This window comes from Bombina bombina, chromosome 10 (genome assembly GCF_027579735.1).
Source record: "Bombina bombina isolate aBomBom1 chromosome 10, aBomBom1.pri, whole genome shotgun sequence".
NCBI lineage: Eukaryota > Metazoa > Chordata > Amphibia > Anura > Bombinatoridae > Bombina > Bombina bombina.
The window spans coordinates 59,995,803-60,012,701 of NC_069508.1; the positions used below are offsets into that span (position 1 = coordinate 59,995,803).

Consider the following 16,899-nt stretch of genomic DNA (forward strand, 5'->3'; position numbering starts at 1 on the left):
TTCACGGCTACCGCCAAACTCTAAATCTAGGCCTAAGTATATGTATTATTAAAAAACCCTACAAAAATATCCAACTATTATTTAAAACACTCTAAAAACTTTTCCTGAGATTATTTATAATATAATTTAATTTAATGATCTATTTATTACAGTCTTGTGTATTACCAGAGGTACATTATATAGCTAGACTCTATTATATTAGAAATGCTTGTATATCTAAGTCCACATTAAGTCCTTTTGGTTGAAGACAGTCTAACTTTTTTATCCAGTAAGTTTCTCTCTGTCTAAGTTTAAGTAATCTGTTGGTGTCCCAAATATTGGGGGGTATCCATTCTATTATTTTAATTTCTAGATCACTTATGCCATTTTGGTGGGCCATTTAAAAATGTATAGGTACACTATGGGTATCCAGATTATTTTCAATATTTGTTAAATGTTCTCTAAATCTATACTTTATTTTTCTTTTTGTTCTCCCTATATAAAACAGATTACACTTGCACTTTAACATATATACAACATGTGTGGTCATACATGTGCACCTACTTGTGATCTTATATTCTTTACGGCCATCAGAATTCGTTAACACATTGTTTCCTTTTTTCAGGTGGGGACACATGGCACAATCTTTTACTCTACATATGAACGTGCCAGTATTACCTCCCCTCTCATTCCAAGACATTGTTTCAAAATAGGATCTGATCTTAGTACTTGCCAATGTTTATTCACAATGTTTTTGATTTTATAGTGTTCGCTATTGTATGTAGTGATAAATTTAGGATTGTTGATTTGATCACTTCTATTTGTCTCAGTAATGGTATTCCTAGATTGGTTAATCATAGTATTTCTGTCCATCTCATCTACTCTTTTTTTTAGTTGATTGTAGTAGGTGTTTATTATAACCTTTTTCTTCAAACTTGGAAGTTAAGACTTTGGCTTCTGCCGTGTAATCTTCTATTTTGGTGCAGTTTCGTTTTATGTGTTGAAATTGCCCAAGGGGTATGTTATTTTTCCACCTTTTAAGGTGTCCACTATGAGCATTTAACAAGCCGTTTCTATCCGTGCTTTTTCTAAAAATTTTAACTACCACCTTATTTGTTTCATTATCACAAAATAGGCTGAGATCTAAAAAGTCTATTTTTTCTTTAGAATGGTGATATGTAAATTTAAGATTATAGGTATTATTGTTCATATATTCCATAAACTTATCAATATCACTTTGTGGTCCAGACCAAAAAATTAAAATGTCGTCTATGAACCGGTGATGTGTATCAGGTTTTGCATAAAGGGATTATTAGTCCATATCTTGCAGGATTCGAAGTTAGACATAAGAAGGTTGGCATACGATGGGGCAAAGGTTGTCCCCATCGCCGTGCCTCTAATTTGTTTATAAAATTTACTCTCAAATAAAAAATAATTATGAGTAAGAATAAAATATATACAATTCACAATAAACTCAATTTGGTCCTTCTCTAAATTGCTTTTAGAGCATTCCTCTTTAATTGCTAAAATTCCTTTTTCATGAGGGATACTGGTATACAACGCAGAAACGTTGCATGTGACCCAGTAGAAATCACTTTTCCACTCTAATCCTTCATACTTATTTATTACATCTATAGTATCCCGTAAGTAGGCCTTAGTTTGTTTTACTAATGGTTGGAGGTAGTAGTCAATGTATTTTGAAAGATTGTCACAGAGGGACCCAATACCTGATATTATGGGTCTCCCTGGAGGATGAATAGGGTTTTTATGTACTTTGGGGAGGTGGTAGAAACATGCAATTTTAGGAAAAATTTCTTGTACGTAATTAAACTCAGCTTGATTTAGGATACCTCTTTGTTTAGCTGCAGTTAGTAGTTCTCTCAATTCCTCTTTGTATGCATGAGAAGGGTTAAATGTAAGCATTCTGTATGTCTCCTTATCATTTAAAAGGTTATATGCTTCATTTAGGTAATCTTGTCTGTTCTGGACCACTATTCCTCCCCCTTTATCAGCTGCCCTGTATATAACATCTGTATCCTCAATTAGATTTTTTAGGGCTCTCCTCTCCATAGGTGATAAATTATCTCTTACTGTGTTCTGATTGCTACACAAATTATCTATATCTTCACATACAAGTTTATTAAACATTTTAATAGATTCACTTTGTGCATTTTGAGGGTAAAATATAGATTTTCGTTTTAGAGGGCAGTGTCTAGACATGTATACACCTTCCTCATGGAGTGAAAGATTCAATAGTTCCTCCCATGTAGTTTCATTAGACCTTTCTCCCTCTTTAGAGTTACCCTCAGAAGAATTAATTAAATCCTGCATATTGTGTTTCTCTATATGCTTATTTTTCTCATAATACCTTGTCAGAGTTACTTTTCTAATAAACTTTTGTATGTCAATAAACAATTCAAAATGATTCGGTGGGGATATGGGGGCAAAATTTAAGCCCTTCGAGAGTAGTTTTATTTCTATCTCTGTAAAGGTTTTATCTGAGAGATTGAAAATGCATTTTAAACCATTTTCTAATTCCACCCTCTTTTGTTTCTTTTCTCTCTGTTTCTTTCCTCCTTGTGTTCCTCTAAATTTTCTAAAGTTCTTTTTGGTTTTCTTGGATTCCCTATCTCGTTTATATGGTTTTCCCTTAATTGTCTCTCTTGTTGCTGTCTCCAGGGAGGAGTCCCTAAAAAATGACCCTTATTGTTATTCCCTTGTTTAGAATTATAGGGGATATATATTTTATTTGATCCATTGGTCTTACATTTTGGTTTTGCTCCCTCCTGCTCCCATCTGGGAGTGTGATACTGGTTATCCCTCAATAATTCATATCTATTAGGGGTATTATACATGTAGAAGTTATTTCTATCCCCTTCATGATAATTCTTATTATTGCCCGTTTCTGTTTGCATACAAAGAGAGAAGCGCTCTACCAGGAACGAACAACAGCTCAGTGGCTTGTTCTATGGCGATTTACCACCCGGAAGCAGCCTCTTTTAGACCAGTGTGCTTTTCACAGAAGAAAACTTTCCTGAAGTATATCAGTCTGATCCCGCCAAGTAAGGTCAGTCCAGCCCCGAAATACCAGGCAATTCTCCTCTGAACAAGGAACATGACAACCCCAGACGATCGTTTCGGCCTCCTATGGGCCTCGTCAGTGAGGTGCAGCCACATTCCTCTAAGCACACTGAGCAAGGAGTCCACGTCTGGTTTCCCCCATCACCCATAGGGAGACTTCCCCAGGGTCATAATAATTTGCATACAAAGAGAGAAGCGCTCTACCAGGAACGAACAACAGCTCAGTGGCTTGTTCTATGGCGATTTACCACCCGGAAGCAGCCTCTTTTAGACCAGTGTGCTTTTCACAGAAGAAAACTTTCCTGAAGTATATCAGTCTGATCCCGCCAAGTAAGGTCAGTCCAGCCCCGAAATACCAGGCAATTCTCCTCTGAACAAGGAACATGACAACCCCAGACGATCGTTTCGGCCTCCTATGGGCCTCGTCAGTGAGGTGCAGCCACATTCCTCTAAGCACACTGAGCAAGGAGTCCACGTCTGGTTTCCCCCATCACCCATAGGGAGACTTCCCCAGGGTCATAATAATTTGCATACAAAGAGAGAAGCGCTCTACCAGGAACGAACAACAGCTCAGTGGCTTGTTCTATGGCGATTTACCACCCGGAAGCAGCCTCTTTTAGACCAGTGTGCTTTTCACAGAAGAAAACTTTCCTGAAGTATATCAGTCTGATCCCGCCAAGTAAGGTCAGTCCAGCCCCGAAATACCAGGCAATTCTCCTCTGAACAAGGAACATGACAACCCCAGACGATCGTTTCGGCCTCCTATGGGCCTCGTCAGTGAGGTGCAGCCACATTCCTCTAAGCACACTGAGCAAGGAGTCCACGTCTGGTTTCCCCCATCACCCATAGGGAGACTTCCCCAGGGTCATAATAATTTGCATACAAAGAGAGAAGCGCTCTACCAGGAACGAACAACAGCTCAGTGGCTTGTTCTATGGCGATTTACCACCCGGAAGCAGCCTCTTTTAGACCAGTGTGCTTTTCACAGAAGAAAACTTTCCTGAAGTATATCAGTCTGATCCCGCCAAGTAAGGTCAGTCCAGCCCCGAAATACCAGGCAATTCTCCTCTGAACAAGGAACATGACAACCCCAGACGATCGTTTCGGCCTCCTATGGGCCTCGTCAGTGAGGTGCAGCCACATTCCTCTAAGCACACTGAGCAAGGAGTCCACGTCTGGTTTCCCCCATCACCCATAGGGAGACTTCCCCAGGGTCTTTCGGGTAATTAGATTTTTGGACCGGAGTATTATTATCTTTATTATAGTAATGTTGGTTGCCTCTAGAGGGCATTGATTTATTCTGCCCCTTGTTCTTATTTTTATTTAATTCACTTGTATTTATATTTTGTCTTTTATTTTCATTTCCATTCCAATTAATATTCTGATCTGAATTGGCTTGGTTTACCTTATTTGCAGCCCCTTCTTTATATTCCTTATACGTGTATACTTTATCCTGCCTAAAGTCATCTAGATCCCTTTTTAATTTCTTTAATTTATTAGTTTCCAACTCCTTAGAATAATTATTGATTCTAGTTTGTATATTTTCATTGAAATCTTTCCATTTCTGTATCGTCTGGTATGGTTGCAATTTGTCTAATGTTTTGTCAATCTCTCCCTTTAAATGCTCCAATTTGTACTCTCTATATTTCATTAATATTTTAATAAGGGTTATGGAACATTTATGAAGGGCTTGTTCCCATTCAGTTTGGTATTCGATTTCATCTAATTCAAAAGATGGGAATTTAAATATCCTTAATCCCCTAGGGATTACGTCATGCAAAACATAATTATCAAGTAGGACTAAGTCCTGCCACTCTTTGGCATCCTTTTCCAATAATTTTTCTAATTCCCTAAATATATTTATGGGATTTTCTACCTCAACTATGTTTGGAATATCTGTTAGTAAATTTGATGCACGCTGTCTTGTGCATCTTCTGCTATTTTCTCCAAACTTACTCAATTCCATAGGTGTATTCAACATATTGCCATTTACAGGTGATGTCATGATAATAATACAATCTAATCCTTTAGTCTAATATATCTTTATATCTTATACGTGTAATTGCTTGTAATAGGGGTACCTATCTCCTTCAAGAATTCTTTCTCTATTAAATGTTTTATCTTAAGTATAAAAAGAAGTATTTTCTATGTGTAATTGATTATGTTAATAGTTTTGCTCTTATGTAAATTGGAGTTACTCAAAGTGAATTTGATGTTAGTCAGAAACTTTTTCAAGAGTATGTTCCTTAAACAAAATGCTCCTTATATATCCCTTTACTTGCACAGGTGTCCTGATTTGAATTGATTCAGTTAACCCTGCATACATTTGATGTCATTTTAAATTAGTATTTTTCAAATATTTCGTTATACCTATGGTTAACCTTATACATTTAAAGTATACCACTTGTTGTAATAATTAAATTAATACACTATTAAAATCTGTATATGCTTATAAACCAACAAAATCATAAAACTTTAACTTAAGGTCAAAATAATTAAAATGTTTAAAATATTTTGCCGCAGTCAGAATCGAACTCTCTGCTATTCTGTTATGAGGCCATTATTTTAACCATTAGACTGCAGCCACCCTTATAAATTAGTATTAGATTTGTGCAGTAATAAATATTCTTTTTTTTATAAAAAACTTATTACAAACTAAAATAAAATATTTTGTATATATAAAACCTAAGTTTTTAAGTATAAAAAGAAGTATTTTCTATGTGGCTACCAGGGCTCAGATGTTGTGGGCACCTATTGGGTGAGCTGAGAGACATAGATTTGTAAGTTTTTATATTTTATTTCACAATAAACGTGTTATACTTTAAACACTGGAGTGGTATCCCTTCCATGTTTGATTGTGGACTGCCGTGGGAAAGTGAAACAATCTCTCCGGTTGGACAGGCTTTCCAGACGTCACTGAGGGAGGTTATCTGAGGAACAAACTCCATGGTTGTATACAACCTGATGCACACATCATACAGAACGATCCTGTGAGTAATACCCAGGGAAGGGGGTTTTGATAATTGATAACTACCAAACAGATTACACTTAGAGCGTGCTGCGCTTCTCTTTCTTCATATTTTTCAGCATTTTTTTGTAAACGAGTCTTTGATGGGACTGTGCTGAGAAGCTGCAACATAAGACACGCTGAATAAAAGGGATATAGAGGACCATCACGATTACCTGTTTTCTAACATTACACCTTTGATTAAAGGGACATTTTTCTGAACATTCATGAATATTTATAAACTGCTAAGTTGAGAAGCAGTGTGTGGAAAATAGTATTGTTTAATGTATTTGTTACTATAATTTGTTGGTTCTTAATTTGTAGTTTTTATTGGGTGGTAGCGCATTATTTGCTTTCTATTTTTTTTGTCTTATACATATACTGTATGTATATAAGCATATATATATAAGTTTATTGGGAACATAAAGTTCCCATAGACCGAAATGTAAAGGCACTTATAAGTGCTGGGTTTTTTTTTAACACCCAACTCCCACCAACTTTACCCCCACAATACTGCCTAGTGCAGTCATTTTATTAAAAAATAAAAATTCTGCTATCTTTATTTCTTAATAATATATGCTAGACAGTATTTTGCGGCCATTTGGGGCAGATTTATAAAATTAACCAAAGATCTGGTCTCTGGTTAATTTTATAAGCGATAATTGCTACCGCAAGCTCACAGTAGCAATAACAAGCCACTTATCATGGCTGATTAATTATTGCGCGTGCCCGTAAACTGGTAAATTTGCCCATTTGTGGGCGCTCGATAATTCAGCGTTCCACTTATAATCTAGCTCAAAATGTTTCTCATGCTAACAAATTATGGTAAAGCTCTTTATTTTAACAGGAAATGCATGTATGTGCACAGCTTTTTTTTTTTTTTTTTTTTTTGAGATAGACGTTTATTGCCTGATATAGGCATTTCGTGGATGAACCGCAACATGCCATACAAACAAACACACACACCAAAAAAGAACTGGAATCATTCTAAAAATACACTGTTTTAAATAAAGATAAAAACCATACTTTAGTGCCCCTTAAAAAAGTTTTGAGACTTAAAATTAATTTCAACAATGATCCCATACAACAGATGGGAAATAAGTGATACGTACCTTGTGCCCCTTTTAGCTGAAACAAAAGATAAAATATAGCATTAGTTGATCCTATTCATATATTTCACATTAGAAATATATTTTCTAATCTTAATGTTATAACCATTTATCCTCCCAGTATATAACATCGGTTTGAAAGTTTGTATTTGTAATACCTATTTAGGGCTCGATTGCGAACAGAGCGCTATTGTTTGCGTGCAAGCTATATCAGCGTTTGCTTGAGCACAATTGTGATTTACGTTTGTCGGGTTAGCTAGCATGACTTGAAAATTTGAGTAAAGGGTAGGAGAAGAAAAAAAGTTATATTAAACACAGCATAAATACAATTAAAAGTACAGTTACACTCATATAAACAATATCTGATAAAAAAAGTAATTTTAAAAAATTAATAAAAAAAGTTATAAGGGCTTAAAATATATGAATATATGGTATAAGGTGTTTGCCAAAAAGGACTGCAAAGGGCTTTTAAAATATATTTTTATATATATATATATATATATATATATATAAACATATATATATAAATACAGATACAAAATTTGTTTTTTTAGCACACCTTACAAAAAGTTTATATATACAACTTTGGGAGTGCTGCCAATATGACCCAGTAATTACACAAACAAAAAGGTATCAGCGCACATCCATTTTCAAAAGCACAACATATTTTTTGAACTGCTGCAAAAAAATGCCTGCAAACAACATCAAGAGACAACTATTCTTTTTAAATAAAATTGGGATCTTAGTCACACAATATGGCCATATTTTGCTTAGCCAGTCACCACTTACAAGGTGCCCCAATATAGACTGGTCCTAACACTACAGTCCTTTTGCCACAGAGGGCTGAATCATTCCTGCTTTTATTCTTCATAATAGAATGAGACTCCCTAGCCTAACATTCACAACTCCATTATACTGTCCTGAGCACACCTGAGATTGGGTGGGGTGCTTAAACCAATGGGAGATGGTCAGTCTCCCCGATTATTTTTAAATACAGATACAAAATTTGGGGCACCTTGTAAGTGGTGACTGGCTAAGCAAAATATGGCCATATTGTGTCACTAAGATCCCAATTTTATTTAAAAAGAATAGTTGTCTCTTGATGTTGTTTGCAGGAATTTTTTTGCAGCAGTTTAAAAAATATGTTGTGCTTTTGAAAATGGATGTGCGCCGATACCTTTTTGTTTGTGTAATTACTGGGTCATATTGGCAGCAGCACTCCCAAAGTTGTATATATAAACTTTTTGTAAGGTGTGCTAAAAAAACAAATTTTGTATCTGTATTTAAAAATAATCAGGGAGACTGACCATCTCCCATTGGTTTAAGCACCCCACCCAAGCTCAGGTGTGCTCATGACAGTATAATGGAGTTGTGAATGTTAGGCTAGGGAGTCTCATTCTATTATGAAGAGTAAAAGCAGGAATGATTCAGCCCTCTGTGGCAAAAGGACTGTAGTGTTAGGACCAGTCTATATTGGGGCACCTGGTAAGTGGTGACTGGCTAAGCAAAATATGGCCATATTGTGTGACTAAGATCCCAATTTTATTTAAAAAGAATAGTTGTCTCTTGATGTTGTTTGCAGGCATTTTTTTGCAGCAGTTCAAAAAATATGTTGTGCTTTTGAAAATGGATGTGCGCCGATACCTTTTTGTTTGTGTAATTACTGGGTCATATTGGCAGCACTCCCAAAGTTGTATATATAAACTTTTTGTAAGGTGTGCTAAAAAAAACAAATTTTGCATCTGTATTTAAAAATAATCAGGGAGACTGACCATCTCCCATTGGTTTAAGCACCCCACCCAAGCTCAGGTGTGCTCATGACAGTATAATGGAGTTGTGAATGTTAGGCTAGGGAGTCTCATTCTATTATGAAGAGTAAAAGCAGGAATGATTCAGCCCTCTGTGGCAAAAGGACTGTAGTGTTAGGACCAGTCTATATTGGGGCACCTTGTAAGTGGTGACTGACTAAGCAAAATATGGCCATATTGTGTGACTAAGATCCCAATTTTATTTAAAAAGAATAGTTTTCTCTTGATGTTGTTTGCAGGCATTTTTTTGCTGCAGTTCAAAAAAATATGTTGTGCTTTTGAAAATGGATGTGCGCTGATACCTTTTTGTTTGTATATATATATATATATATATATATATATATATATGTCTAATTATGTGTATGTACGTGTATATATACACAAATATATATATATATATATGTGTGTGTGTTTGTGTGTGTGTGTTGAGATGTATATGTATTTATATGTGTGTGTGTATATATATATATATATATATATATATATATATATATATATATATATATATATATATATATATATATATATATATATATATATAAATGCAAAGAGAAAGCTCACCCACTGATGAAATGAGCCAGAACACCAAAGGTATATAGGAGTTCTTAAATAAAGAAAGGGAATTCAGCACATCTTTTAATATAAAGTCCAAATTTATTTAGCATTGTCATAATTGACAGTAAAAATTGGCATGTCTCAGTGGCGGAAATGTGATACATCCCCAAATGCACAAAAATATGTATCCAACTGTTTTAATAAAATAGCAAGCAAATGCAATATCATACAAAGATACAAATTAAAAATGGACAGGAACTGCTTATGTCTCAAAAGTTAGGGAACAACAACACCACAGCCGGCACCAGGCTCCACAAAAGGATTATGCCTGGACGGGTAAAATATAGGATCTATGTTGTCCCCTCAGACATATCATATACACACACAAGACCTCAAGGAGAGAATAGAACAACACCCATCCTCCACCAGCCCCAACCGGACCGGAAGGGAAATTAGCTGACAATGAAAATGCCACCGGGATTTATGCTATAACGCTCCTTTACATAAACAACACAATGTATCTAGGTACGTGAAGTGACAAAACCTGCAATCATAAATAATACAAAGATGGATGCAGTAATGATAAGCTAGATACACCCCGTACAGTCTTTGAGCATAGAGGACAGTCTTTGAACCATAGTATCCAAGTGTATCCTTTTGCCTTATATATCGACCCTTTAAATGCGGGAGTCTGTGAGCCAGTTAGCACACAAATTGAAGCAGATTAATACCTTGGCAAAGGTTTCAAATATGATCAGCAGAGACCATAGGATATTGGAAGTAATGCTAGTGATCTGTAAAATAGCATAGCACTTTTTTTTTTTCTGCTGTTAATACCACTTCCCATAGAGTCAAACATGTTTAACAATATGCAGTTCATCAGAAATAATAATTCCTAAGCCCTCTTCCTCTTCTGTTACTGTCAGTAAAGCACCATTGACTCTATAATTAACCTTTGGTTGTTTGCATCATAAATGCATGATTTTACATTTTGTGATGATCATTTGATGATCCACCCCACCTGTTACAATGTTTTGCACCACCTGCAAAAAGACACACCACCCGTGGAGCCTACTACCAACAGCAATAATGAATATGTTAATCAAAACAAGCCCAAGTACTGACCAAAGAGGAACACCACTAGTAACTGGCCCAACGTTTTAATGCACTCCTTCAATTAAAACACATATACCCCATAATCCATAATTTTATCCACTGTAAGTTCTTTGTCTCTATGTAAAGACTATGAGGTAGATTTATCCAACCCGTTTGGACATGGTTCGCTATAGAGAATCATGTCTGTCCTGTATCAGCACCTGGGTAGCACTTGCTGATTGGGGGCTAAATGTAAAAAATGTACGTATCATATCCCTTTAAGTATGTACTAAGAAATATATTTTATTTTTACTAATTGTACCAGAAATTAGGTATTTTGTCTGAGAATTACAGATTATAATAGTGGAGACAGACTTTTAGAATTTTATTAGAACACTTCGTATATCCACATACCTAGTAGTAAAACTATGAATGAGGATCTGAGAAGAGAATGAGGAATATAACATACTTGATTGATAACTCTGACATAACAACAAAAACAGTCACATAATTAGCAGTTTCCTTGCTATGAGATATAGGAAAATCTGATTGATTTTTCATGTGATGACTGATAACTATGGCATCATTAGCTTCTACTCTTAATATGGACTGGTATTGAGTTAAGAGTTTTTATTGGCCATTATAGACCATGAGACTGTAATTGTTTGGAAACAAAAATGTTTTTAGTTATTTTAATTAATGTAAAAACTACTGTAAAGTATTAAATACATAATTAATGAGTTTTTATTTTAATCAAAGTAAAATCAAAGTTTTGTTAACATTTTAAAAGATAGATTCTAAGATTAAATTAGAGTTTTTTCAGGTTTAGCAGAAATTCACATTGTCTCATAGATATATTATTATCATTTAGATTACTGTTTGCTTTGTTACTGAAATTCCATGATGTAATGTAGGGTTAATATGAAACTACCTTTCTTTAGTTGTCGGCTGATAAGCAGGATAATCAATGTGAGGGCTGTTACAGCTCCAGCGGTTATGCCACCAATTAAAACTGTTGCTTTAAGATGATTCTTCTGTGGATGTTGAACTGCGGCCTGATCTATAAACAGAATATCTCTATGTAAATATGCCATTATTTCAGGTAAAAATAGTGAAATATTTTTTTAGAAGAGTAGAATAGTAAATATTAGTCAAACTGTGAATGTATTTAAAATAAACACAAAGTCAAAAAGATATAACATATTAAATAAAATATCTTATAAAAACAATTAAAAAAATCAATCTAGTGAAAATTAAGCTTACTCTGCTAAAACTTCTCATCAGACACCTAAAATTCACCTCCTCCATGCACTACAGGCAAAGAGAATGACTGGGGGATTGGATTGTGGGTAGGGGAGTGATATTTAACAGCTTTGCTGTGGTGCTCTTTGCCTCCTTCTGCTGGCCAGGAGTGATATTCCCAACAGTAATTGATGATGATCCGTGGACTCACCGTGTCATTAGAAAGAAATGAGATGTGAACATGGATCAAAAATCAAGAAGCCAAGATTGGCATGGACAATTAATCCACACAGTAATGTGCAAAAGGCACATATTGCTATGGATCCATTCTTTGTTTGTTTGTTTAAATATGTTGTATATCTTGAAATTCCAATAAAAATTATATATAAAAAAAAAGAAAGAAATGAGATGTAAACAGGGCAAGATTTACAGTAAACCATCAAGACCCTATACCAGATCTTAACTAGGGGCATAACTAGACCTCAATAGCCCACTGGACAAAGCCTTTAGTTCTACAGTGCCATTTTTTGCTGTCTGTCCATCAAAAAGCTGAGCTGGCAGCCACATATGTGAAAGAGCTGCCATTTTATCTGCACTTCCTGTACAAATATGGTGTCAGGTTGTCTGTAACGCAACACTGGACCAGCAATTTTGGAAGCCCTATCATTTTTGCAAAGGAAAATCCAATTACAGGTAGCCCTCAGTTTACGCCGGGGTTAGGTTCCAGGAGGAATGGTTGTAAATCAAAACCGTTGTAAATTGAAACCCAGTTTATAATGTAAGTCAATGGGAAGTGAGGGAGTTAGGTTCCAGGCCCCTCTCAAAATTGTCATAAGTAACACCTAATACATTATTTTTAAAGCTTTGATATGAAGACTTTAAATGCTAAACAGCATTATAAACCTAATAATATAGATTGTATCATCATCAAACTAAGTTTAATGAACAAAAACATTTGCTAAACATCACCTAATAAAATAATTACACAACAGACCGCATCATCATCAAACTAAGTTTAATGAACAAAAACATTTTTTTTACTTGCCTTTTTCTGCAAACAGTTCTCTGCATTGTTAGCATGTTAGATAATATTGGGTCTGCATCTATTCTATGCATTTCAATCTGCAGTGATTAATAAGCACTTAGGCACCCTCACCTCAAGTTGCTGGAAAGGAAGATAATAGGGAAGTGCCTGCTAAATTTTGCTCGATAGTTCTGGTTTGATCTGTGTACACAGATCAATTTAAGGCTGTTAAGTTGCATACCTTTGCTGCAAAACAAGCGGACAGCTCCACCTACTGGCTATTTTAATTAGTGCATTGCTTTCCAAAGCTTTTCAATAGCAGTCACATGACTTAAAAAAAAGGTTGTTATTCTGAAACGGTGCAAATTGAACCGGCGTAAACCGAGGGCCACCTGTACTTGCATTTCCTGTAGTTCTGGGAATTTGTTGGTATTATATATAAGAGTTAGGTGTAGAAACACATAAATATAGATTCTGATATCTGGCTAGAACAATATTTACTGAAGTGTAAACTTAAAGGGTTATTCTAGTGAAGAAAAAAGTACATTTTGTAATTTATTAGAGCATGTAATTTTAGTACTAGCAACACTGTAAGTCTATGTATTTAATCCATATAAAGGGCTTAGCCATATAGTTAAAGTACTGCTCAGGAACCACAGAGAACTGTTACTCCTGATTGGATCACTAACCATTTCCACTTGGGGCCAAGCAGTCCTCTGCATCTCCTGAGCAATACTTTCACTATGTGTTTAACTTATTTGGAGGGTTTAATACATAGACTTGCAGCATTATTTTCAATAGAATGGTCCTTTAATTTATTCTTAGGATAACCTTAACCATATCCTCGGCATCCTTGAATTCCCTTACTAAACTTGTTCTTACCATCACTACCAGAAGTTAGTTCCATAAATCTATTATCATCAAGCAGTACAACAGCTAAATAGGTTATACAACTTCTTTAGGGCCCACTATGAGAGAGGGTTCAGCAGTAGCAATGTGGATTGTCCCCCATATTTGCAGTTTTAGAATACAACAATGGCTTCCATAAAAAGTAATAGCCGCCACTATTACTTGGGTGCTGTTACACTGCTTAAAGGGACAGTCTACTCCAGAATTGTAATTGTTTAAAAAGATAGATAATCCCTTTATTACCCATTCCCCAGTTTTGCATAACCAACACTGTTATATTAATATACTTTTTACCTCTATGATTACCTGGTATCTAACCCTTTGCATCAGTGCCCTCTCATTTGTAACTCCATGGGCATGGTCACAATGTTACCTATACGGCACACATGAAATAACGCCCTCTAGCTGTGAAAAACTGCCAAATGCATTGAAATAAGGGGTGGCCTTCCAAGGGCTTAGAAATTAGCATATGAGCCTACCTAGGTTTAGCTTTCAAAATACCAAAGAATACCAAGAGAACAAAGCAAATTTGATGATACAAGTGAATTGGAAAGTTTTTTAAAATTGCATTCCCTATCTGAATCATGAAAGTTTAATTTTGACTAGACTGTCCCTTTAAGCTTCTCAACTTCTGAGGAGCTTGAGCATAATTGTTAATGACCTAGTATTGATAGTGACATTTCTGTTACTAGCAGAGAACAGAGAATAAAGTCCAGGGATTAGGAAACATATGGCACATGTGCCCAAAGGCACATTAAAAACAAATGTGCTTCTGGGCTACCACTGTACGGTTTGGTTTCATTGGCTGTTTATTTTCCCCTATACATTCAGGAAATACCCTATCATTTATTTAAATATGGATTACCAAGACTTAAATGTTTCTTTAATGTCCTTTTAAATAAATTGCAATTATGTTTTTGGACATAACATAATCTCAAGGAAGGGATGGCCGAAGGGTACACTTAGGAAATGTCACATTAGAAAGTTTGGAGGAAAGTGCACCAGTGAGAAACAGAAAACACATGAAAATGAAATGTATGAAAGCAAATGCAAGAAGCATTATGGGTAAAATGGGGGAGTTGGAGCTATTAGTTTCAGAAGAGGACTATGATATTAAGTATAACTGTAACTTGGTGGGATAATTCACATGACTGGGCAGTTAACTTATACATTATTTGGGAGGGACAGGAGTAATAAAAGGAAAGGAAGACTGTGCATGTACATAAAATCCTAAAAAAATATTACTAGGAAAATGCTACAAGCCCCTCAACATTAGTGACATGGAAGAAACTTAACTACTAATGCAAATAGGAAAGACTGCTAATAATACCAGTGCTGTAATTATGGGTGATTTTAACTACTGTGTCATAAATTGGGCCAATGAAACTAGTAATACAGCTAAAGGAGATAGATTTTTAAATGTTCTCAAAGATAACTTTATGTCACAATTAATAGAGGAGCCAACTAGGAATAAAGTTATATTGGATTTAGTGCTACCAGACAATACATAAATACTATCAAACATTGATGTCAAAGAACATTTAGGTAACAGTGATCATAACATGATCACATTTGAAATCAATTTCCATAAGCAGTGTTATAAGGGTCCAACTAAAAGTTTTAATTGTAAGAAAGCAAATTCAATGAAATACCACATGGTGATAAAAGTATAAGAACTAAATCCAAACCAATGTGGCTAAATAAAAATGTGTTAAGAGAAATTAGAAAAAAACATAAGGCAATTAAATTATTCAAATAAAATAGCACAGACTCAACATTCCAAATATATAAGGAATGTAGCAAAGCAAGCAAAAAAGCAATCAAATCAGCCAAATTTGGAAATGAAAGATTTATTGCAAAGGATTCTAAGTCAAACCCTAAAAGATTTTATAAGTATACCAATGGCACAAAATCTAAGAAGGAAAATATAGGTACATTAAAATGTGTGGTTTTTGGTTGGGTGGTTCCGGAGGAGGAGCTTAACGCAGGTGCTGAGCGTTTTGCACTCTAGTCCTACTGCAGCTGGTGGAGATCTCTCGCGCCGAGCCTGGATACTGGGCTAGCTTAATGGACAGCCTTTAACATCGCTATCGGAACCTGGGCAGTGGAATAACAACCCACTGTGATGGCAGAATAATTTGAAAAAAGTTTCTTTTCTACAGCTGTTGCCCTTATAATATTACTCTGAGACAGCTCCCACAGAAAGCCGGTATTTATCTCTCCCTCCTCTCCCACCTGTGCTGCGTGAGAGGAGGTGAGCACTACATGTATGCTATCAAGTTGTACTGAGTATACCCCCATCATTAAAGTCACTTGAGAGGAGACTTGTGCGGTAACTCTCACCCCCTCCCCTCTCTTCAGTTAATCGGAACACCTGAAACGCAAGGCTTACCTCTCCCCCTGCAGAGTCCTGACCCTGGAACGCTGTCCGAGGATCGTCTGGGGCTCTTCTCTCCTCCCCCCTTCCCCACCGGTGCTGCGCGGAAGGCGGGGGTCATCTTGCCGTGTCTTCTTTCTCGGCTCTACCCGCTGTTGACTCTACCCCCTCTCCCACCGGTGCTGCGTGAGAGGGGGCGGGCGCTACCCTGGAACTGGTGTGGCTGCGGAAAGACGCGGCGCAGGCTTTTGTTTGTCTCTCTGGGGATTATTACCCTCTGTCCTCTCCTGTACACCGCTGGTTGTGTGAGTGGAGATGGAGGCATTGCGGGCCGCACTAGAGGATTAGACTGAGACTTCGAGCCGTGAGAGGCGGTTATTGGAGAGGCTGTGCTCCTTATCGATGCTGGCGTGGGCCCTCTGCAGGGGACTCTTTAACGGCATTTGGGGACAAGAGAAGGAGGTGAGTCCCTTAGACTTGTAAAGGAATCTGGAAAGATTACAGAGAGGGGTTGTGGAAGGGAGAGGAAAGGAAGAAATAGAGAAGAAAAAGTGTTGTAACTTTTCAGTGACAAGCAGCAAAGATTTGTCCTCTCAACATGTTTGGACACTGGGTATAAATTGATACTCCCTGGAAGGAAGAAAGAAAGAATATATACTCTTATAATTAAAGAACTTTATAAGAGCTGGGAAACATTACTTTATCTATATGGA

The 16,899-nt window shown here is 36.2% G+C and overlaps 1 protein-coding gene across 1 annotated transcript in view; it reads right to left on the reverse strand.

The window, feature by feature from the left end:
* LOC128640709 (uncharacterized) overlaps nucleotides 1-16,899 on the reverse strand; it is a 78,608-nt gene that overhangs the window by 10,243 nt on the left and 51,466 nt on the right. The window contains exons 9-11 of the mRNA XM_053693137.1: nucleotides 11,566-11,694; nucleotides 7,180-7,195; nucleotides 1,440-2,668 (exon numbers count right to left, since the gene is read on the reverse strand). Of these exons, the coding sequence (XP_053549112.1) occupies nucleotides 1,440-2,668; nucleotides 7,180-7,195; nucleotides 11,566-11,694 (1,374 nt within the window). The remainder of the gene's footprint in view (nucleotides 1-1,439; nucleotides 2,669-7,179; nucleotides 7,196-11,565; nucleotides 11,695-16,899) is intronic.